The following is a 23,380-nucleotide window of genomic DNA, read 5'->3' on the forward strand; positions in this document are numbered from 1 at the left end:
CCAGCGCCCTTGCCCAGCCACTTGGGTGCCTTGACCTTCTCTCCTCAGAACTTCTGAAATCCAGCTCCAACTCCAATTCACACTGAGGAGGAGGATGCTGTTATATACAGGCTATCTAGTGATTCAGGAAAGACACATAAAGACTCCAGTGAACTCATACTTGTGGTTAAGAGAAACGTGCCAGCATCAATAAGAGGCCAGGAGCTGGGGTGGGTGGGTTCTGTCCCCAGGCATTGGTTTTCTTCTGTCCAAGGGCTAGCATTTCCCTCATCTCTACAGCAAATTCTGTACCTTCCTCTCAATTCTTTTGAGGTTAACTATTGTGAGACCTAGCTCTGCCCTTATGCAAGTGCCTACATGTGAACACCACTGAAAGCACAGGAGCTCACAGCTCTGCTCAGAAGAACATCTCAACAACACCGTAGCTCATGAAAGAGCAGAGTATGATGTGCCTCATATCTCCAGCACCCCAAGGTGTCATACCTAGTAAATGTTCGAAAGATCGTTTAGGGGGATCATTTTAGGAGCCTATATCACATTCACTCAGGTGTTTAAAATTATGTTGAGTTAAAGTTATTGTTTAATAAAGGAAAAGTGAGGGAAATTATCATGGCCAGGGCTTTCCTACAAGAATACCAAGAGGAACTCTCAAAAGACACTAGAGGGGCTGGAGAGATGCCTGAGCAGTTAGGCACACGAACTGTTCTTCTAGAGAATGCAGATTCAATTCCAGCTATTAAAGGCTGCCCTTGGCAGGTATATTTGTCCTTGTACCCAGTCCTTTCTTACCTACCATAAATGGACCAGTTTGCTTCATTTTGTGCTCCTCGCCACGCTGTTGAAGTGTAGGTTAGAAAACCCATACTAAAAGTGACTTGCAGATTAGTATCGGGGGCACAGAACAGATCCCACAGCAGAGATTCATTCCTGGGCATCTCTACAGATAGTTTGCTCACCTTAACAAAATGTAAGAGGCTCCACTTACCATACCCAGCCTCAGCCATCATGACCTCAAACATAAGTAGCAAGGCTGAGAAAAAGAAATGTCCAGTATCCTCCTGCCTATACTCTTTGCACCATGGTCAGTGGCACAGAAAGAGCTGTTCATGTTGCCTTCCATAAACAGCACAGAAGACGTTCACATCAGGAACTGGCTAGATTGTTCAAAGTTTAAGAGCACTTCCTGCTCTTGAAGAGGGCCCAGTTAAGTTCCCAGAACCCAAGTGGCAGCGCCTCATCATATGGGACTCCAATGCCAGGGGCTCTGACTCCCTCTCTGCAGGCACCAGACCTGCATGCATTTTGATCTCCTGCTCTCTCTCCCTCCCTCACCCCGCCTCTCTCTCTCTCTCTCTCTCTCTCTCTCTCTCTCTCTCTCTCTCTCTCTCTCTCTCTCTCTCACACACACACACACACACACACACACACACACACACACAGTTATGTAAAATCAAAATAATGTGAAAAGAAAATCGGACCACAGTAAACCTGTTGTAGTAACTCATGCTTGTAATCCCAACTTTTCTCAAGGTTCACAATTTTTAGGCCCATCTATGCCATGTCAATGTGTGAAGAATATTCACTAGAAAGTACAGTTTACTCTAGCTTTCTCTAGTAATACAAGGTCCATTCACCATTAAAATTTTCCTATAATTACTTATTCTTTATGTGTGCGCATAGTCTATCTGCATGTATGCATGTATACTATGTGCCTGGTGCCTGCAGAAGTCAAAGGAGGGCATCATTTTCACTGGAGCTGAAGTTGCAGTCAGTTGTGTTCTGCTATGTGGGTTCTGGGGAATGAACCCAGAACTCCTGTAAGGGCGACCAGTGCTCATAACCACTGAGCTGTCACTCCAGCTCCTATTTAGACATTTAAGTACCACACATGAAACTGGCCTGAGGGTGCGTTCCTGTAATAGCATCACTCAGGAAACTGTAGGAAATGATCAGCATAGGCCGTAGGGCACACTGGGCTTGATTGTGAGCCCATGGACCGCCTCAGCTCTACAGTGCTATGAGTTCAAAAGTACAAAGGTCCTGTCCTAAGCAGAAGACACTGTCTTATCCTGGTCTTTCCTGACTTTTAGGTCTCACAATCTTCCTGCCTCTTCTTTCACAAAGGTCCTTGAGACTTGGAGGTGTGTGGGTAGGGCATATGATACAGATATCCCAATTATTCCTCAACACTCCACAAACACTTGTTTTTTGTACTTAGAACTATTAGGATTTGCTTAGTTCACAGCATTCCACTGAACAAAAATAATTGCCGGACCATCTCCCTTTAAGATGTTACATAATAATTGATATAAGAAATACTTCACAATCTTCAGGGACACCAACCCCCGAAAGTTAGAACCTACTTTAAAGGCAATTATGCCACAAAATTTGAAAATCTCAGGGAAATCGACAATTTTCTCCACCAATTCCATTTGCTAAAATTGAATCAACATCCGATAAACAAATTAAATAGCCCTATTTCACCTATAGAAATAGAAGCAACCATTGATAGTCTCCCAGCCAAAAAAAAAAAGCCCAGGACCAGATGGCTTCAGCACAGGATTCTACCAGAGGAGCTAATACCAATTCTATTCAAGCTATTCCAAAAGATAGAAATGGACGGAACATTATCAAATTCCTTCTATGAGGCCATAGTCACGGTGATACCTAAACCCCACAAAGTCCCAACTAAAAAAGAGAATCTCAGACTAATTTCTCTTATGAACATTGAAGCAAAAATACTCAATAAAATACTCACAAAACGAATACAACTGCACATCAAAGACATCATTCACCATGACCAGGTAGGCTTCATTCCAGGCATGCAGGGATGGTTTAACCTACGGAAATCCATCAATGAAATCCACCATAGAAACAAACTGAAAGAAAAACCCATATGATCATCTACTTAGACACAGAAAAAGCATTTGACAAAATCCAGCACCCATTCATGTTTAAAGTTCTGGAGAAATCAGGAATACAAGGCACTTATCTAAACACGATAAAGGCTATATTCAGCAAACCAATATCCAACATTAAAGTAAATGGAGAGATACTCAAGGAAATCCCTCTAAAATCGGGGACCAGACAAGGCTGCCCTCTGTCCCCATATCTCTTCAATATAGTTCTTGAAGTTCTAGCCAGAGCAATAAGATATTAAAAGGAGATCAGGGGGATCCAAATGGGAAAGGAAGAAGTCAAATTACCCCTATTTACAGATGATATGATAGTGTATATAAAGGACCCCCAAAATTCCACCAGAGAACTCCTACAGCTGATAAACACCTTCAGCAAATTGGCAAGATACAAAATTAACTAAAAAAAGTCAGTAGCTTTCCTATATACAAATGACAAACAGGCAGAAGAAGAAATTAGGAAAACTATTCCCTCCACGATAGCCACAAGCTATATAAAATATCTAGGAGTAACTCTAACCAAGCAAGTGAAGGACTTATTTGAAAAGAAAAACTTTATACCTCTGAAGAAAGAGATTGAAGATGACATCAGAAGATGGAGGAATTTACCTTGTTCATGGATCAGGAGAATTAGCATAATAAAAATCGCCATCTTACCAAAAGCAATATACAGATTCAACGCAATCCCTATCAAAATACCCACAAAATACTTTGAAGATATTGAAAGATCAATTCTCAAATTCATATGGAGAAATAAAAAGCCCAGAATAGCAAAAACAACTTACACAATAAACGATCCTACGGAGGAATCTCCATACCTGATCTCAAGCTGTACTACAGAGCAACAGTAATTAAAACAGCATGGTCCTGGCAAAGCAATAGACTGGGGGATCAATGGAATCGAATTAAAGACCCAGAGATGAATCCACACACATTTGCTCACTTGATTTTTGACAAAGAAGCCAAATCTATTCAATGGAAAAACGATAGCATCTTCAACAAATGGTGCTGGTCTAACTGGATGTTTACATGTAGAAAGATGCAATTTGTCATCATGAGCAAAACTCAAGTCGAAGTGGATTAAAGACCTCAACTTAAAACCAGAGACCTTAATTCAGTTAGAGGGAAAAGTGGGGAAGAGCCTGGAACACATAGGCACAGTAGACAACTTCCTGAACAGAACAGCAACTGCCCAGGCCTTAAGGTCAACGATTAATAAATGGGACCTCATGAGGCTGAGAAGCTTCTGTAAGGCAGGAAACACTGTCAAGAGAACAAAGCCACAGCCTACAGACTGGGAAAAGATCTTCACCAACCCTACATCTGACACAGGTCTAATATGCAAAATATATAAAGAACTCAAGAAATTAAACACCACAAAACCAAACAGCCTAATTGTGAAATGGGGCTCAGAACTAAACAGAGAATTCTCAACAGAGGAATATCAAATGGTTGAGAAACACTTAAAGAAATGCTCGTCCTCGCTAGTCATCAGAGAAATGCAAATCAAAACGACACTGAGATTCCATCTTACACCCATCAGAATGGCTAAGATCAAAAACTCAAGTGACACCACATGTTGGCGAGGATGTGGAGAGAGAGGAACACTCCTTCATTGCTGGTGGGAATGCAAACTAGTACAACCACTTTGGAAAGCTATCTGGCGCTTTCTCAGAAAAATGGGAATAGGGCTTCCTCAAGACCCAGCTATCCCACTCCTTGGAATATACACAGGAAATGCCCTCCCACACAACAGGGAAATATGCACAACCATGTTCATACCTGCTTTATTCAAAATAGCCAGAACATGGAAACAGCCTAAGTGTCCCTCAATAGAAGAATAGACTAAGAAACTGTGGTACATTTACGCTATGGAATACTACTCAGCTGTTAAAAACAAGGAAGTCTGAAATTTGTGGACAAATGGACTGAACTAGAAATCATCATAATGAGTGAGTTCACCCAGAAGCAAAAAGAGACAAACAGTATATACTCACTTATATTAAGACACTAGTCCAAGGGATACGTCCCATGAAAAACTTTACTTACCAGGAAAGTGGGTCAGAGGAGAGGACATCCTATTGAGACTTTAGGTGAGAGTAGCATGGAAGAACAGGGAAATTGAAGGATCCACAGAGTCCTGGAAACCTACAAGAAGAACTTTATGACAGTCAGATCTGGGTCCTGGTGTCCTCCTCAAACTAAGGCAGCAGCCAAGGAGAAATAGGCAGTAAACTTCGAACCCCTACCCAGAACTAACTGATGAACAGGATATTCTCCACCACTGAGTGGAGAGTGAGATCTGACTCTCACATGAACTCTGGTGTCCCTTTTCTGACCATGTCCCCTGGATGGGGAGGCCTGGCGGCACTCAGAGAAGGATAGCAAGTTACCAAGAAGAGGCTCGTTATTCTAAGAGCATATATAGGGGGAGGATGTCTTCCTCAATCACAGACATAGGGGAGGGGAGAAGTGGGAAAGTGGGAGGGAGGGAAGGATAGGAGAATACAAGGGAAGGACTAACAATTTAGGTGTAATATGAATAAATTAATTAGAAATGAAAAAAACAATGAATTTTTAAAAAGCCAGAGGCAGCACTGCAAAGACTCTATGATAATTGTATTAGGGAATGGCACAGCAAAAAAGAAGATGCCTTCAAGGAAAAACTTTCAAACAAACAACTGTCAATTGGCTCCAATATCTCCCAAAAGAGGTAACTGAAAATGAATCACAGATCTAAGTGTAAACTGCTAAACCTGAAACCCTATGTCTGTTCCCTTGTGACTGTCCTGCACACTGAAGAAGCTCCGAGGCCCCAAAATACTTTGCATCAACCACCGGAAGCAGACACACAGGAGCAGGTATGTGCATGACCTGCGGAGCGCAAACCCCTCAGAGGAAAGCTGGTGACCTGTCCTCCAGGCCTCAGGGCGCCATGCCCAGCATGTACTCGAGGAATCATGTGGAAGCTGAGCCTCCTGAGAGCCACAAGAAACACGGTAGTCCTAACCAAATGGGGTGACCGCAGGCAGGACTCCTGAGCAGTTTTGTGTGTGGAAACCCTGCCGAACGGGCACTCACCGAGAGACCGAAGACCTCTGCATTTTTACTTCAGACAGCAGAACTTGCGATCAGGCTGCTGCCCTGCACAGAGTGAAGATGAAAAGCCAAGCCAAGAAAGAAGGAGAGTTCCGAGGGGCGGGAGCTGGGAAGCAGGCCACACTCCAGAAATGTATCCACTGGTTGAGCACAGTGTGCTGGCCTGAAGCTCGGAGGAGCCATAGGCACAGGCAATAGGTTAGAGGCATAAGGGGCGGGGTTTAGGGCTATGGAGAGGTTGGGCCCCACACTCTGCACCCAGCATAGGTGGCAGCGCAGCTGATTTGGGCAAAGGAGTCCTGGAGTAGGGTGCTACTGGTGACACCACACACGTTCTTGGAAGCATGGTCTTCATCCCCTTCTTTCCTCCTTCTGGGTTGGTAAGTGTCATTTCCATGGGTCTGGAACACCCTCCAGGGGCAGCTGGGTTCGCTCATGGCAGGTCTCCCTCTACCCCAGCATGTGCACCTCTACCTGCAGTGCAGGTTCACATCGTAGTACACAAATCAGGTAGCTGGCAACAGCCATAATGGAACTGCTGCCTTAACCCTCTTTCTGAGACTGGGGGAAACGCATGGTACTCCCATGAAGGTGGTGTCTTTGCTCTCACCATGGAGAAAGCATGCTATGGGCCAAGAGAAACCAGCAACTCTGCTCCTCCAAGAAGGTCCTGGAAGGGCCGCTTCCAGAGAACGCTGGCACGTGTGTCCAGCTTCTTCAGGTGAGGGCTCTGAGCCAGCCCCTCCCTCTCTCATCTCTCACAGCAAGCCTGGCTGTCTCCCTTGCTCTCCCCCAGGCAGCACCCAAGCCCTCCTCTCAGTTCCCGCAGGGCTTTTAGGGTCCACTTGTCTCTCTGTTTCCTCCTTAGGAGAGGACGCCAGACTCGCTGAGGCTGAGATCCCAGGAGCCCTGGACATGGGGCCATGGACAGTGAGCAAGGCCTTCTGCTACCCAGGTCCCTGTTCTCCCAAGAATCTTGTTCGATGAGATTGAAATAAACGCTGGCAAACTTTACAGTGTTTTGGCTTCCTGATATTTCCTTCACATTCCATACTGACATCAACTTAAGGAGAGCCTGGAGAGTGTTTTGCTGAAAGGGACAGGGTGTCTTGGAGAGGAGAGCAAGCATCTTTCTGAGTACTCTACAGGGAATCATCAGCCCTCCTTGAGGCAATGATGCTTGCTATGTCGGGGGCATTTGTTGCAATGCAGTCTCCACTCAAGAGTGTTTCTTCTCACAGCTGCCAGCTCTGACCCCCATTCTGCCATACAGTGAGGAGGAGAGACTTGCAAGTTCCCTCCCCTTGTAGTCTAAGCAGGCTTCACAGCTGAACATCTTGAGCCACGGTGATGAAGAGGTGGGAGAGGGCCACCTACACAAAGAATGTAAGGATCCTCCTAAAAGGGCTTTAGTCTTCACAGTACCCAGGCATCCACGGCTCCTCAAAAAAGAGGACCCCCAAGAGACAACCTTGTCTCCAACTACACAAGGTTGTTCTCCCTGTGATAAGTGGTTTCTGTCTTCTTAGGGTGTCCTTGGAAGGTACTGCAACATAGTTTCCTCGTGGTAAGGCTGCAAGGGAGGACTGGGCACAGCTGATTCTTTACCAGAGAGGAAGGGGGTAGTCTCCAGGCAGTTTTATTGGACGATGAAATGCATTTTACCTACAAGAACACACAAACAGGACATAGAAAAACACAACTACTCCTCTTGTTTATAGTAACCCAGTCTCCTGTACAAGTCAAAATGACAGAATGAAGAGGAAAAAGGGAAAAGATTGGCAGCACCATCTGTGAGAAACCATTGTCCTTTTTTGTTTAGCGGGGGAGGGTCCTTTCAGAGGAGGCTGTGGTGGACAGGCAGACAGCAGCATTTCAAGTCCCAAGCCCCTTTTTTCTATTCCCCTAGGACAGCCAAGGAGGGACCCACAGGCAGAGAACAGTCGGGCCTGTGTTGGTTATGTTTTTCATTGTTTTCAAAAATAGCTCACAGAGTATACATTTAGGTTCCCAGTATAAAAGGTACAACCTTCCTGGAGGGGAGTGTGTGCCAGAGTTCAATCGGCCTGGAGCAGGCAACGGAGACTCCACCACTGGAGAAAATTGAACACATGGAGCAGGGGACAGTGGCATTTCTTTTTTCCTTTTTATTCAATGATGGAACCCAGTCCTGGCAATGATACCATCCACACTCATAGGGAGCCATCTTCCCTCAAGAAAATGGTTCTGGAACCCTCCTCATAGACAGACATATCCAGACATACACCTCCTGGTTGACTAAAATGCAGTCAGAGCCACAGTACAGATTAACCATCACCAAGTCGCTAATCCTAGTATGACTTAGATGAATCCCTTCTCTGTGGCACATCTGTGGCCTGAGCACCATCTCTCCTCACCAGTCCTCTGTCTACTGACTTCGGCTTTGCCCTACTTGGTTTCTATTACTCTGAATAACACCAGTTACCTCAAGTAAGCGAAGAGAAAAGGTACAGTTTCTCCCCTCAGCTTAGGGCCCTGAGATTTATTGCAGACAGGCAGGAACTCAAGGCTGGGACTGACACAGAGCCCTTGGGGAACTGCTGCTTACTGCCTCGCTCCATGGCTTGCTTGGCCTAATTTCTTACATAACACAAGGCTACTTGCCTAGAGATGGCAGTGCCCCAGTGGGCTGAACCCTACATCATGAATTGTTAATCAAGAAAATACGCATGCCAGTCAGGTGGAAAGAGTTCCTCAATTGGGGTTTCCTCTTCTCAGATGACCATAGCTGTGTCAGGCTGACAAAAAAAAAAAATTCACTAAGCCGAATTCGGTTGGGAATCAGAGCTCTATGCAATAACTTCTCCAATCCCAGTCGAACCTCACATCCAAGACTCAGCTACAGCGACCTTAAGAGGATTGGACATTTCAAGTCCCAGTGGCTAAACAGTGTACCCACGGGTTATGGCTCGTGCTAGCGAGCGTGCGTGCCTGCCTGCGTGCATGCGTGCGAGTTGTGATTAAGCAGTGAATGTCTACTGAAATATTTGCTGAAAATGGTTGCACTGAGTAGCTGCACGAAGAACCTTGAAGCAGAGGAGGACTGACCCACGAGGAGCCTTCACATCAGCTCCACTTCTCAGACACAGACCCGTCCTTTCTGCACAACACTCTTCAGGCACAGATGAACCGGTTCTGCCCAACACTCCACAGGCTGACTCCAACCATGGCCATAGAAGAACTATCTGCCCACCGCCCGCAAGATGCTCGCTGCTACCACTCAGCACTACTCCGACACTGTGTCTAACAAATGATGTGCCTCTGATGCTGACCTTACCTCCTGCTAAAGTCACCTATCACGGTCTCTCTAGACCAACGATTCCCAACCTGTGGGAGGAGAGCCCCACCTGGTTGCATGTCAGATATCCTGTGTATCAGCTACTTACATTACAAATCACAGCAGTAGCAAATTGCAACTATGGGGTGGCAGCGAAACAATGTTACGGTTGGGAGTCACCACAGCATGAAGAATTGTAGTAAAGCGTCATGGCATTAGGAAGGTAGAGGACCACTGCTCTAGGCTTTGATGGACCTGTCTCTTGCCTCCCACTCTGCTCGGAGCTGCAGAGTCACAGCCCCATAGGGGCAGAGACTAGCCTATGCTACTCTGCACTCACCCGAGATTCTCTGCACACTCACCAATAACACTGCTACTCTCCTAGCCTGGGAACCAGGCATGGCCCAGTACAAGTGTTGGCTCTCCTTATGGCTCAGAGCTTGTGGCATTTGATCCCTGGGTTCTCATAGCTGTGTCGATGTGTTCCCCTCTCACCGAGCTTTCTCAAAGACAGCTTGAAATGAAAGTTGTGTGCTATTAGGGTGAGAAACACAAGAATGTGAAACAAGGACCATCAAGCTATACAGCACATCGATCGCCCCCACCCCAGCTTAAGTGGAGACGGCACTGAAGATCTTCCACTTTGCATGCTTCAAGTATACAGGGAAGTCCAAAACAAATAAACATTGAACATGTGTGTTGGATATAGACTGACATTTACAATTTTGTATCATAGAGGAACCAAATAGTAGACAGTATTGGTTGTACAAATAACTTACAAACGGCTAACACAGCCTCTTTATTATGAAGTTCATAGATCACATAGAGTACGTATACAACCCATAAATACATATAGAAGAAACCACGACCACTAATATGCCCACCCTGGTTTCCATAGGTACTGCACACGTTGGCACTCCCTCTAGCCACAGCTGAGTACTCCGTTTGCTCCACAATCTCATCAGCATGAGCTGACACCACCCCCACCACCACCCCCAAAACCACCACATAACAGAAATTAACAAAAACTTTTCACTGATAAATTGGAACATCAGTGGTCTAAATTACCCAAAAAACAGACACGGAGTATCAGAATGCATGCAAAATAAGGATCCAACTTTCTGCTGCATCCAAGAAACATACCTCAATACCAAGGATTGATACCACCTCAGGTTAAAGGATGAAAAAAAGGAATTCCAAGCAAATAGATCCAAGATGCAAGATTGTGTAGACATTTTAGTATCGGACAACAAAAGACTTCGAACCAAAAGGTATTCAAAGATATGAGGAAAGGCACAACATAATCATGGAAAAATCCATTACGAGGAAAGACACGACAATAATCATCAAGGAAAAATGATTCCATCAAGGGAAAATTGTAATTCTTAGCATATTGGGACCAACCAGAAGGGCACCTAATTGTAAAAGAATCAATTCAGTAGCTTAAATCACATATTGACCATCACACACCTATGGGGCTGGAGAATGAACTGCACTTAACATAATAAAAGCACCACTAAAGTGAAGCTTTTGCTTTACCAAGATAATTGATGCTGGTCAGATGGGACTGGAAAAGCAACTGTGATGCAGACGGGACATCTTCAGGGATTATGCTCCTCAGGGCCTGCACACTGAAGCTGTGGTCCAGAGGGTGCCTAGGCTGAATTCCATGCTGACAGCCCAGCTTGGTAAGGTATAACAGTCTCTATTGGGGGAGATTGTTTGAAGGTGTGAAGGAGTCATTCCAAGTGGCTAAGGCTTGGAACGTGTGGCACGGTCAGAGTCCCAGAGGAGAGACCATTGGGCAAGGTGCAATCACTTACAGTGAAGACCTGAGCAGTGCCTCCCACCAATGAATGATTGTTTGTTCACATGCACAAGGATAGTCACGAATGGAAACTTCTCTTGTGTCCACATTCAAGTATTAAGTACAGTAATGCCTGGGTACAAACACAACTAAAAACAAATGCAAACACTGGCCTTCCAACCCACTCAGAAGCCCTCTGACAGACTGGCCCTATTAAATTAAGCAATGCTGTTCACAGAAGATACACCAAAAAAGCAAGAGCTTTCAAGGGGACAAGGGAGAGGGTAAAGGAACATAGCATATGAGCCAAGGAACTGACCCCACAGTATGAAGAGCCTGAAAGCTTAGTAAACGCCCTAAGGCCTCTAAAGCACATTGAACTGTTTCAGGCCTGAACCGCACAGGCTATCAATGACTTGCTGTTTGAACAAGCCTGCACCCCCTCCTCTGGGCACTTAAGCTTAAGAGGAAGGTGCAGGAGGTGAGGGGAGCCAGCTGCTGGATCCCAAGGTATCTCAAGCATGGGCTGGGAGGCTTCACTGTTCTAACTCACGCAAGACCTGAAAGCAGAAAGGATGGGATCAAAACCACCTAATGAACACAAATCCCTTCCCAGACTCTCCTCGCTTCTCCACTCTCTCCTACAATTGATGACTTGTCACTGACACCAGTGGACAGACTTGTTTTTGTCTGAATTCCCCATCTCCAGACTCACCTTCCCTGATTTCTCCATCCAGGACACCAGTCTATGGTGCTGAAGTTCATGGTCTCTAAATATAACCTTCCTGATATCAGAACATTTCCTAGGCTTCCCACTACCCACTGCTCCTGGCCTAGTGCCAGGATGTGTGTGTGTGTGTGTGTGTGTGTGTGTGTGTGTGTGTGTGTGTGTGTGTGTGTTCATGTGCTTTAGTGCAAGCACAGTGGTGTTTGCAAGTAGGTTGGTCAGGAAAGATTAAGAAGCCCTAGCTTAGGTTTCACCTCCCACCCTTGCCAGATCCCTGTGATCAGCCACCTCTCCAGTTTTATTCTGCACCTTCCCTTCCAGCAGTTCTGTCCAGCATGGCTTCCTGCTACATTCCCTAGGCCCCATCTGCCTCCTGGCCCAGTAGTTCCTGGCCTTGCTTTCCAGACATATGAGAGAGGTTGAACTCCCTTCTCAGATCACAGAGCCCGAGCCCTCTGGGTGGGCCATTTTATGATTTGATGGCAAAACACACCTTGAGAAGGAATCCAGCCTGCACATCTGAACGGAAATCCCCCTGAAATCAGAGGCATGCAATAAACCCACCACCAGAGTGTGCAGTAGACTGCAGACACTGGCCTGGGCAGGGAATCCAGAAGCCAGATTTACTTCTTCCTGCCCTGGAGGAAATCCCCGCAACACCTAGGGACATCAGTGTCTTCTTCTCTCCTGACACCAGGACCCCAACCTGTTAGTTACTGCTGAGCACAAAACTCGACAAGCCACGTATCTGCTGCATGATCCCCACATGCCCTCCCTGAAGTCAGATTCAGATGTCTGGGGTACCCAGCCCCAAAGTCAATCCAACCACCAACTAAGCCCGTGTGCCCAGCGAAGACCAACTTAGCACAGTGCTTCCACTCTCCCAAGCATCTCCATCCCATGCTCCTTTGCAACAGGCCAGCTACCTGGTTAGCTGTGGGTCGAGCGCCGGGTCCAAGAAGAGTTCTTCAGAGTCAACAAGGCCTCGGCAGCCTCCAGTATCTCCTGACGCTCTGAGGCAGCAGAAACTGAGGCACTGGGGCCCTGCAAAGGAACAGGTGTGAGGAGAATAGGAGCCCTCTATCTGATACCTCTTCTCAGAAGCACATGTGCCCCCCACCCAGTGCCCAGCTGACTCCACTGCCCACTACCAAGGCCTAGGCTGACTTGTCTACACAGCCACTTAGCTCCCGCCTCCCCAGTTTCCAGAAGCCTCACTTCTCCAGGGACCTGCAGCTCCAGTGGATGACGCTCTGTGCTGGGACTTGGCAGGAGCTTCACCCTTGAGTATCTGGAAACAAGAGGTGAGGGGATCAAGCACCGAGGTGTGTAGGTAGAACCTGAAGAGAGAGACTGGCGGGGTTTTTGCAATACCAGAACGTGGGAATCCACTGGGCAGTGGAGAGCTCAGACCCCACGGCTTGGACACACACTCTGTCCTTCTCACTCGGCTTTCCTTGACATAACATCCGCTCACACCCTGACAGTCATCTCTATAGTGTCTGTTTTTTTGTTGTTGTTTGTTTGTTTGTTTTGAAGAGGACATCAGGGAACCACAGGTGTCTGCATTTGAAACTGCAAAGTCCCTGGAGAGATTCGGGTCTCATGGACTGGGTCCTGCCAGCTCTTTACCAGCCAGCACACATCATGAAAGGAAGCCTGAAGCACTCCCAGGAGGGTTTCTCTGTTGTCCTCTGGACTTTCCCCTGGGCCTCTGTGGCCCTCTCTGCTCTGACACTAGGTTTCATTGGGACCTTCTGTCTCACACATCTGTTGGGATGCAGAGAAACAGTGTGCGTGTGCGGAAGGCCTACTGTGTGCTGGAAGGCCTTGCTCTGGTGCTCTTTACCGTGCGACAGGTGTACAATATGTTTTCCCAAAATGTCCTCTAGGAAGTGGATGCTTGGAAACATAAAGTCACCGGTACCAAGTCTCGGAGGCATGGACCACCAAAGCAGGAGAGAACCCTGTGTTTGCCCCTCGGTCTGAGTGTCAGCCTTCTCCCTGCCCTCTCCTCCTCCTCCTCCTTCTTCCCAGACCATCCTCCTGCTGCTCCTATGGCACCGAGCACAGGGTTGGACGCACACGGACAAATGACACAGCCAGCTCCAAGTCCCTGTCTACTCACGTGTTGGGAAAGGCCAAAGCCCCATGTAGCCCCATGGAAGGAGAAACCACCATTTTCTGCTCTGAGGCTGCTGCCCTGTAGGGCAGAGGTGAACGTGGTGGGGGCCAGTAGAATAGCTGGGAGCTCTCCTGTAGAGACAGAGATCACAGGTGGGGATTGGGTTCCAGGCCAGCCGGGAAGGGAGGATGACGCATGGGCAAATCACACCCTGATGGCAGGAGCCCAGAATGTCAGTGCTCCCAAGACACCCGCAGAAGCCCCCCTCCGTCGTAGCCTGCTCTCTCACCACTGAGAAGACTGAGGCCCAAGGAGAAGGGATGTTTCCCACGTCAGCACACGGCCACGTGATGAACTGTTAGAGGTGGGAGCCCTGACTTTAAGACTCAGCTGAAAGGGGTCTTGAACGCTGCCAAATACAAACAGTCAAAACTCAAGGAATCTAACATTTACATAATTCCTGACTGTGTCACGGTTCTTCTTGGCATAAGTAGTTGATTCTGTATATGTGTAGTAATATAAATGTATATGTAGAATATTTTAAAATATAGTGGAAAAAAAGAGAAAAAGAGGATTGTCGTCTCGACAGTAACTGGTGGGGGCCCCCCACTCCGACTCAAGTAACAGACTCTCCTTACCCTCTGGGTTCTTGCAGGGTGCAGGTCTTCAGGCTGGCCCCCAGTGTTCTCCCAAGCTATAAAAGACAAAGAATTGCTCCCTGTTGGCTGCCCACTTGCCTCATCTGAAGCCATTCACCAACATTCTGAGTAGTCACCGCCACAGAACTCTCCAAACCCACAACCCATTCCGCCCCCCGCCACCCCCCAACTGCAAGGCCTCTGCTTCCCGCACTCAGCTGCCACCTACCATTGATATACGATGTCACTCTGTACCGGGCCCCATTGAGGTCCACGGTGTACTCTCCCAAGGTCACACAGAGTACAATTCTGTGACAAGGCTGGTCACAGAGTTACTAGTGCTGTGCTTCCCTCCACCTACACTAAGGCGCCCTCCCTAGCCAAGAATACTCACTGTGAGTTTTTGCACAGGTAGAGGACATGTTGCCCTGTCTGGCAGATTTGCAGGGGACACTCGCTCTTGGTAGTCCAGTCTGGCGTCTCTTTAGAGGTGCACCACGCACCCTCTTCTCTGAACTCGGTGCAGGCAGAGCTACACTGTGATCCCTACAGTAGGGGTTTGAGGGACTCCTGCTGGTCATGTGCAAGGGTGGGGCCTGGCCCCCCTCCCATGCCAACAGGCCCCACCCACGAGGACACAGCACAACTGGGGTACCAGCAGACCCGAGAGCGGGAGGACTGGGCTTCTCACATGGCTTGGGTCCGGCTGCCCCAACTGTGGCCTCTGACAGAGAGATTTCCAGGTCGTCTGAGGCCTGGTTTGATTCCTGGTGCTGCTCCAGTTGTGTTCCCCGTGCTCGCTTCTGAGGAGGAGGGCAAGCAGTAGAAACTCGGCTTGCCTTTTGCCTCCATGATTCTGGAATGGAGAGCAGAAACACCACTGTATCCCAATGGCCCCAAAGTAACTGGTCTTTCTGACAAGCAAGAAAGGAAGGGAGAAAGGAAGGAAGGAAGAACATAAAATCCCACCCCCAAAAATTATAACCACCCTAACTGAAACTGAAACCGAAACCCAAACCCAAAGAAAACCAAGCAAGGAAACAAGCAAACAAACAAAGAAAGAAACACAGAAAAAGCTTCCTCTGGCAAGTAGACTCTTCTTCTCCAGCATGCTCACCACGAGTTTGTCCTCTCACAGTTTCCTTCAGCCTTCATCGCCCTATCTTATTCACACAGTCTCCATCCTTCCCATGTGGTCTCTCTCACCCACCGCCTCCCCACAGCCACCTCTTGCCCTTGGCTCCATTCTGCCATCAGTCGGCTCAGACTCGGGACACACATCCCGTTTCCAGGCCTACTCCAGCTAGCCCCGCGCCTCGAGCCACAATCACGCCAAAGCCTGCACACCTTGGCAGCTGACATCTGGGCGTCCCGCATTCATTCGCTCCCCACATGGGAAAAACACACACCAACTATTCAGGAGTGACATGGATGGCCAGTGTTCAATTACCCCTTCACCCTCCAATCAAGTTTTCTTCATGCCTTAATCTTAAGTATCCCCTCGCTCCACTTTTCAACGGATTACACTTTTGTCCCCACTCACACCCCTGCACCCCTCCCAGGAAATCCTCTTGCTCTTCTGAAGACAGTGGACACACGAGTCATACCTAAAAACCCACCACACAGGAAACTGTTTAGAGCAAACAGTATTTCCGCGAATTGCATCCGCAACTTTCCCTGTTCCATTCTTTGCCCTTTCATTCCTTCCCAGCATCCTACACGTGGCAGATGTTTGTTGAAGCCCATGCCGAGTACCGAGTACCGGGCCCTGGCATCGCCCAAAGACCGTGTCCGGCCGACTCACCTGCCCGTTGGCTCCAAGCCAGGCCGCTCACCCGCCCTCTCCTCTCCTCAAACCCACCCATTCCCTCCCGGTTGTCCGCTAATGTCCCACAGTGGGCTCCACACTTTGTCTGCTGCGACCGTGCCGAGTGCGGCTTCTTCTCTTCCCTCACACCCGATGCCTACCTCAACTGCTGCCTGGCAGGTCCCAGACCGGCGACCAACCTGGGGATGTGCATTCTCAGAAGGGTTTGGGGCGGGGCCCGAGGGGGCTGGGAAGGGCCTGGAGGGGCCGAAAGGCTGCGGGGGGTCGAGGGGTGCTCCTCCTGGTTGCTTCCCATCTCTGGCAGGCGTCGCCTAAAGAGGCCTGAAAACGAAGGAAACGGGCACCTGAGCAGGTAGAGGGAAGAGGAAAGGCACAGAAGAATAGGAAGGACCTGTCCCACATCAGTGCCACCCGTGGTTACGCCCAGGTACCAGGCCTTCAGGATCAGCGAGTTGAGGCGCCTGAGAGAAGCCTAGGCTCGCGGCTGTTCCTCAAGCCTTCTCAGGGCTTCCGGCTTGGCCCGAGGCTCTACTTCCTGCCTTGCCACAAAGGCCAATGAGCTTCCAGTGTTCGTCCGGCCGGCAGAATGGCGGCCCCTAGTGGCCGCTCAGAGACCCGCTGCTGCACTCACGCTGTGGTGGTGCTGGTTACTGCTGCTCACTTCAGGAGGGCCACCTTTACCACAGGAGGGACGAATTGAGCTTTGCACCCTCTGGTCACGGGCCCGCAAACTGCCTCCGTTTGAGTGCGAAACAACGTGGGGTGTGGGTGCATACAGCTTCAGTAGATCGGGTCGCCGAGCTGCTCTAATTTGTCTCTTCAAACTCCAGCGTGAGATTTCGGCATGGGCCACCATCTGTCCTCACATCGTCTTTTCTCATTCTGAGGCCATCTTAAAACCCCAGAGAATACTTGCCGATGTCTGGCAAGGGCTTCAACTTGTTAGAGGCTACATCTAACCTTTTGTTTTCTGTTCTAGGAATAAATCCCTCCATATTTCTGCTAGCCGCATACTCCCTGCCTCCTCTGTCTTTATTGTGTAAGTAAAAAAAATTTTTTTTACTCCGTAGTGTCAGCTAGGAAACATTCCCTCAGACAAACATGTGACTTCCCGGCCCCTTGTCTTTTATCCTTCCACCTATATGTGAGAATCTGCATGCTAACTTTTCTGAACTCACTTCTGTTTACCATGCTGCAGTCAAACTTAGAGATCCACCCCCCTCTGCTTTTCAAGTGATCCCTGGCATTAGTGACACTTGACACCAGGACGCCTGCCTTCTCTAGTGCAAAGGTACTGTAATTTAGAATGCTGAACAGAGCTCTCAGCAAGCAAGGGGGTTCAAAACACTTGCACCACAAAAACGGCGGCAATCCAGGGAGCCACCACCAGGGGGCGCAAGTCTCAGTCTTCTTCTCCCAGAAGACACTGGATGCTGGGTCACCTAGAGGTCAGCAAGGGTCACAGAGCAGCCACAAGGTGGCTGGGAAGGATGTGTGAGGGGAGTAAATTTGGAAGCTCATTGGTCCAGAAGAGGGTGCTGCAAGGAGAGAGAGAGAGAGAGAGAGAGAGAGAGAGAGAGAGAGAGAGAGAGAGAGAGAGAGAGAGAGAGAGAGAGAGAGGAAGGGAGAGAGAGAGAGAGAGAGAGAGAGAGAGAGAGAGAGAGAGAGAGAGAGAGAGATGGAGAAAGCAGCTCTGGCAGCTCACTGGCAGGAGCCTCAGCTGGCAGGGGAAGGAGCTGCATCTTCCCTCAGAAGCCCACTGCTTCATCCTGATTGGCTGGACTCTGGGGTGACTAGAGGCTGGCTTCAAGAAAAAGAACCTAGGTTCCAAGTCCTCTTATCCCTGCCCCCTTCATCTGGGCTCTCCCAATCTTTCAGCATTCTGCCTCCTCTGGCAAGTCTAAAGGGGTGAGGCCAGAGAGGCAGAAGCTGCCATGATGTAGCCTGCCCCCTGACTGAGCCCTTTCGCCAGGGTTCCCAGCTTCAGCACCCCAGGGGGAAGCTTCTGCTACTTATGTCTCAGGTGGGGCAGGGAGGGATGACTGAGTTTCCAGAGGAGAATCTCTGCTCTTGAACTGCTAGAGCGTGACATGCACAAGAAGGGCCAATCAAAGCGTGGAAGAAGCTGAGCTCAGGTGCCATTGGTGCGCTGAGGAGGAGCATTTGGAGGTTGGCCAAAGGCTGTATATAGCAGAAGGCATGGGTTTTCATGACAGCAGAGAGTGTATTGTTTTGACTTCATTTTTATTTCTTGTTCAATGGGGTTTTGCCTACTTGTCTCTGTGTGTGTGCGGGGGGGGGGGGGGTGTCAGAAACCCTGGAGCTGGAGTTACAGAGGCTTGTGAGCTGCCATGTGGGTGCTGGGATTGAAAATGCATCGACTGGGAGAGCACCCAGTGCTCTTAAGCTCTGAGCAAAGTCTACAGCCCACAGTGATAGTATTTTGTACTGAGAAAAACAACCTGCAGAGGAACTATCTCCTGCTTGCACAGGGAATAGTGTTTCATTCTGGTCTAAAAAATATTTTTTTGTTGCAGCAGAAAACGCATCGACTGGGAGAGCACCCAGTGCTCTTAAGCTCTGAGCAAAGTCTACAGCCCACACTGATAGTATTTTGTACTGAGAAAAACAACCTGCGGAGGAACTATCTCCTGGCTGGCACAGGGCGTAGTGTTTCATTCTGGTCAAAAAAGTTGAAGAGGGATGTGTTCTGTTTCGTACTGGACTTCTGACTTCAACTGATATAGGAGACTGACCAGAGCAATAAAGAATGTCAGTCTAACTTGCTCCCTGAGAAACTGTAGTTTACTTGACAGCATAACATCCATGGACTCAGAACCAATCAGAGGTCAAGTGCATTTCAAACACTTTGAGCCCAACAAATGGCAGAGTTGTGCCTTCCTCTCATGAGTGCCCTACCTATAGGAGAGAGGTCAGGCCTCCTGTAGGTGTGCCTAACACGAGCCCTTACATTCCCTACTCTAGGGAATCTGCTGGGGCCTTGACTGCTGTGAATTCGTGGAAGAAGTGTAGGCTACACAGAGACAGAGGCACCGTCCTTGAGGCCAGAGAGAGAGACTATGGCTGAAGACCCCAAATCTCCTCTGAACGCTGAAGAGAGTTCCACCACATCAGATGTTGTGGGTCAGTGTGTCTGGCTAGGGGTTTGGTGTCACTTTGGGTGCAGTAATCCTAAGTGTTTCTATCACCAGTCATGCCATCGATTAGAAATGTGGCCTTAGGCAATACTTCTCAGGACCTGAATCTGTCCAGGTATAAGATGCCCATTCTGTGTCACGTGTCCCACGTACACATGAAACGGAGACTTTGTGGAGGGGGTACGGTAAAGATTGGCAGGGGCAGGAGTCCTCAAATGGAGTGGGTGCTTTCAGGAGACTACGGTGGGAAGGGATGCTCACACCATCTCTGCATGGTCTCTTCCAGATGAGCAACAGGATCTTCATTTCCAGCCTGAAGTCCTGCCTCACACAGTTCCCCCAGAGGTAAGGAAAATGTGCAGGTCCAGAGAGAGTCCACGCCAGCAGTCACCATCCGTACCGTTTCAACTGGGTCCTAACGTCTTTGTCTCTAGACAAATTCCTGTGTTGGGAAAGTCACTTCCCTTTGGGTCTTAGTATGTTCTGACCTAAAAGGAAAACCTAAAGCGTGGTATTGTTCGGTCATCAAGTTTTGGAAAGCTCTGTAATTCTTTATGCATATCTCCGGTTTTTGAAGCATTCCTATCCCTTCTCTCTGGAGTGTCCGACCTGATCTTGAACAAGGATGTGTGCTGTTGCAGGAAAGCATCCAAGTGCCACTGCTCCACTGCCCCCCAGCCTTTTCACCTATGATCTTCAGTCATCGAATGCCCATTCCTTTCTCATGTGATCCTTGGCATCCCATGTTTATTCCCTGTCTGTGAGTACAACAAAGCCCACAGGGCCAGCTCTGGCTTACTGTCCTGTGTGAGAAATCACGTTATTAGTACGATAAGGTTAGGAGAGAAAGAAGGAAGACCATGTGGGTGGCGGAGGACACAGAGCAAGAGGAGAAAGAAGGAAGGAAGGGAAGGAGGTAGGGAGGAAGGAAACAAGGAAGGAAGTAGAGAAGAAAGAAGGAAGGAAAAAAATGACAGGGGAATAGCAGAGCAACGTTGCAGCCAGACTTGCAAAGACACACACCTCTGGGCTTTCCTGTATTCTGTATGGCATACTTGGAAAAGTATCACTGTGAGCTTTTCCCTCAGTGCAGGCGGTTGCGGAGACTAGTCTGCACAGCAGCATTAAGGAGGACAGGCACAATGCGCACAGCACACAGCTGGCTCCCAGTGCGCTGAGACTATTCCTGCACCCAAAGTGAGTGGGCATGGGAGGAGGCTCTGCAGAAATCTGGAGGCATAACTGGACCTGCCAGAGAGGCCCCGGGGAGTGTTGCAGGCCAACAGAGAACGTGTCCCGTCAGGAAGAGCATGGGCCAAGTGGAGGCCAGAGCCGGTCTCTGAGAGGACCACGGTCCCATCTTCCCTGCTGCTTTCCAGATTAGAACAGTTCTTGGTCACCTTTCTGTACCCGGGGAGGAAAGAGTTCAGAAAAGGTGGTTCCTAGAGAAGTGATGTGGAAGGTGACTCTGAGAAGCAGTGATACAGAAATCAGAACAATTCCAGTCCTACCACAGTGGTGTCATTGGTCCTGCTATCCTCAGATATTCCCCTCCCCCAGGCTGACCTTGCAGAGCACCCAGCTCTCCCTGTGAGCTTGCAGGGGTTGTCAGCAGCGCCTTTAGTGTCCATGTTTCCTCTCCTCACGTTGTCAGGTTGTCTTCTGTGGTCATGCATCCCTGCGGCTGCATTGCCCGGTCAGTACGGCCAGCACAGCTCCTGGTAAATGACTGGGGGTGATGTCCTGGGAGAGGGTGGGCTTTGGGAAGCACTAGAGCTGGGTGTTTGGTGGGACGGAATGATGGCTGAAGGGTCCACTGTCATCAAGGATGGAGGTATGGTTTGTCATAATTCCTTCTCTCACAACTTCTTTTTGCAGGTCCCCACCATCAGTTCCCAGGACTCTCAAAGTACCAACGTGGGAAGAGACAGCACACCCCAGATCAATGACATCTCCAACCAGAACCCTGCGAACCCTGCAGTCCACTCTAGGGCCCCAGACATCTCGAACCAGGGCAGCTTTTCTGCTGAGGTAGACAGGCAGAGGGTCATGGAGGCTGCCGAGGCTCTCCTGATTCTGCACAACTCCCCTCCAGCGTGGCAAGAGACTTGCAGGACAGCAGGTTGGTGGCTGCTTGGATGAGGGACATGGAGTGGATAGACTGGGAAAACTGGAGGGCTTATGCTGAGAGAGAGGTAGCTAGAGCTGGTGGTTTCCTGCACGTGTCGGCCAGGGACGCCTACTACTCAATGGGAGTGAGAAAGTGGACCCCAGTGTCTGCTTAGGTCTTCACCTATCTAGTGTTTTGCTCAAAAGCAGAGGGCCAGTGCCCAGAAGTCAAGAAAACTGTGAGGTGCTAAAGGTGGGAAAGTCTTGCAGGAGGGCAGTGGAAGGAAAAGAACTAGGAGAGATGTCTCCCAGTCAGCAGCTGTGTCTCAGTCCACAGCAGCCTGACAAGGCCTAGCAGCATATGCACGGGGCATAGGTGTCTGTGATGTGGGGGAGATCGTCATCCCAACTCAGGATATTTTCCTTGTGCACATGGAACATGGATACCTTCCCAGACTGAATTTTGTCAGCAAACCTCAGAGTTCTATCCAGGAAGGGGTCTGTGAGTGCAGAGGAGAATTTCAGAGCCAGGGAAGCTTGAAAACAAGGCTGCTGGGTAAAAACAGTCAATTAAGAGCCCAGGGTGAGTGGGAATCCACTCTTTGTGGGTATCCTTGAAGGAAGATGCTAAATGAGGTTGGGGTGCTTTAGTCTCACAGGGATCTATCTGGGTGGGCAGTGTAAGCATTCCCCCCAGGCATGGGGATAAAGGAATGCCAGGTTCCTCTCTGAGTACCTGGGGTTGACCAAATGGGAACTAGGGCAGGGAATGAAGGTGGAGCCAGTGCTAGAGAGAAGGCATTCACCTAGGAACAGGTCTGTTGGTTCATCGCAGTGAGCCTCTTACACTTCTGGCACACAATGTTATGACTAGAGAGCCAGGCTGTCACATATTTGTGATCTGACTTTGCCTTTGCCTTTCTGTCTGCAGTTCCTGATGGAGAGTGAAGGCTGCAGCTGTCCCACCTCTCTGTGTCACCTCAGCAAACACACTCTGCTTTGGTGACTGGCAAGGGGACATCTGCCTTGCACCCAACACTTGCCTTAAGGAAGCCAAAGTGGCAACCCCACTGTTTGATATATATTTTCCTGTTCACAATGGTTCTGTTTTCCTTAACCCTTTAGTTGTTGTGTGGACATTCAACCCCTCAGTGTGAGGTAGCAAAATGGCTTAAATGTGACTGGACGTTTTGACCCTGCCATCGTGTTTGTCCTTCGGAAGGCTTGGCTCTTTCATTGTGTCTTTAGAGCTGCACTGTGCAACATATGAGGAACTCTCTGTTCACAACGTTCTCAGCCTATTACAACTACATTCCCCCTTTGCCCCTAGGGCCTAGCCTTCTGGCACTACGGTATCAAGAATCACATTTTAGTAGTTGGGCTGCATGTACCACTATGATATTACTTACAGGGAGACTAACCTTTTACATTTCACTGGTCCACACTACCACACTCAAAGATTGCCTCTATACTGTGAAAAGCATAACCCTATTGACCATGACATTGAAGTAATCTAGCGCCATGGTTTTGCAACCATGTGCTCACACCCAATGCAACTGTGTCCTCTCGGGGGACAATTTTCCTGTATAGAGACAGAACACTAGACACGAAGAAGGGGGCAAGTCTCCATTCTGATCAAACCCCATTTATTGAAAATT

The 23,380-nt window shown here is 48.8% G+C and overlaps 1 protein-coding gene and 1 long non-coding RNA gene across 2 annotated transcripts; one reads left to right on the forward strand and one right to left on the reverse strand.

Annotated features, from left to right (window-relative positions):
• Positions 1 to 14,051: 14,051 nt before the first annotated feature.
• LOC311601553 lies at positions 14,052 to 15,447 on the reverse strand. Its single transcript, XR_014780598.1, has 4 exons — positions 15,319 to 15,447; positions 15,022 to 15,173; positions 14,628 to 14,683; positions 14,052 to 14,120 (listed from the first exon to the last, which is right to left on the reverse strand). It is a non-coding gene; the product is annotated as an uncharacterized lncRNA (long non-coding RNA).
• Positions 15,448 to 19,669: 4,222 nt separating this feature from the next.
• On the forward strand, positions 19,670 to 22,793 carry LOC311601216 (uncharacterized protein; the record flags this gene model as incomplete). Its single annotated transcript, XM_084788610.1, has 6 exons — positions 19,670 to 19,793; positions 19,900 to 19,958; positions 20,255 to 20,373; positions 21,268 to 21,334; positions 21,492 to 21,735; positions 22,654 to 22,793. 6 exons carry the CDS (start codon positions 19,670 to 19,672, stop codon positions 22,668 to 22,670), a joined length of 630 nt encoding a protein of 209 aa, XP_084644736.1. The 3' UTR covers positions 22,671 to 22,793.
• Between the last annotated feature and the right edge of the window lie 587 nt (positions 22,794 to 23,380).

This window comes from Acomys minous (genome assembly GCF_964271855.1).
Source record: "Acomys minous genome assembly, chromosome: 7".
NCBI classification, from domain to species: Eukaryota; Metazoa; Chordata; class Mammalia; order Rodentia; family Muridae; genus Acomys; species Acomys minous.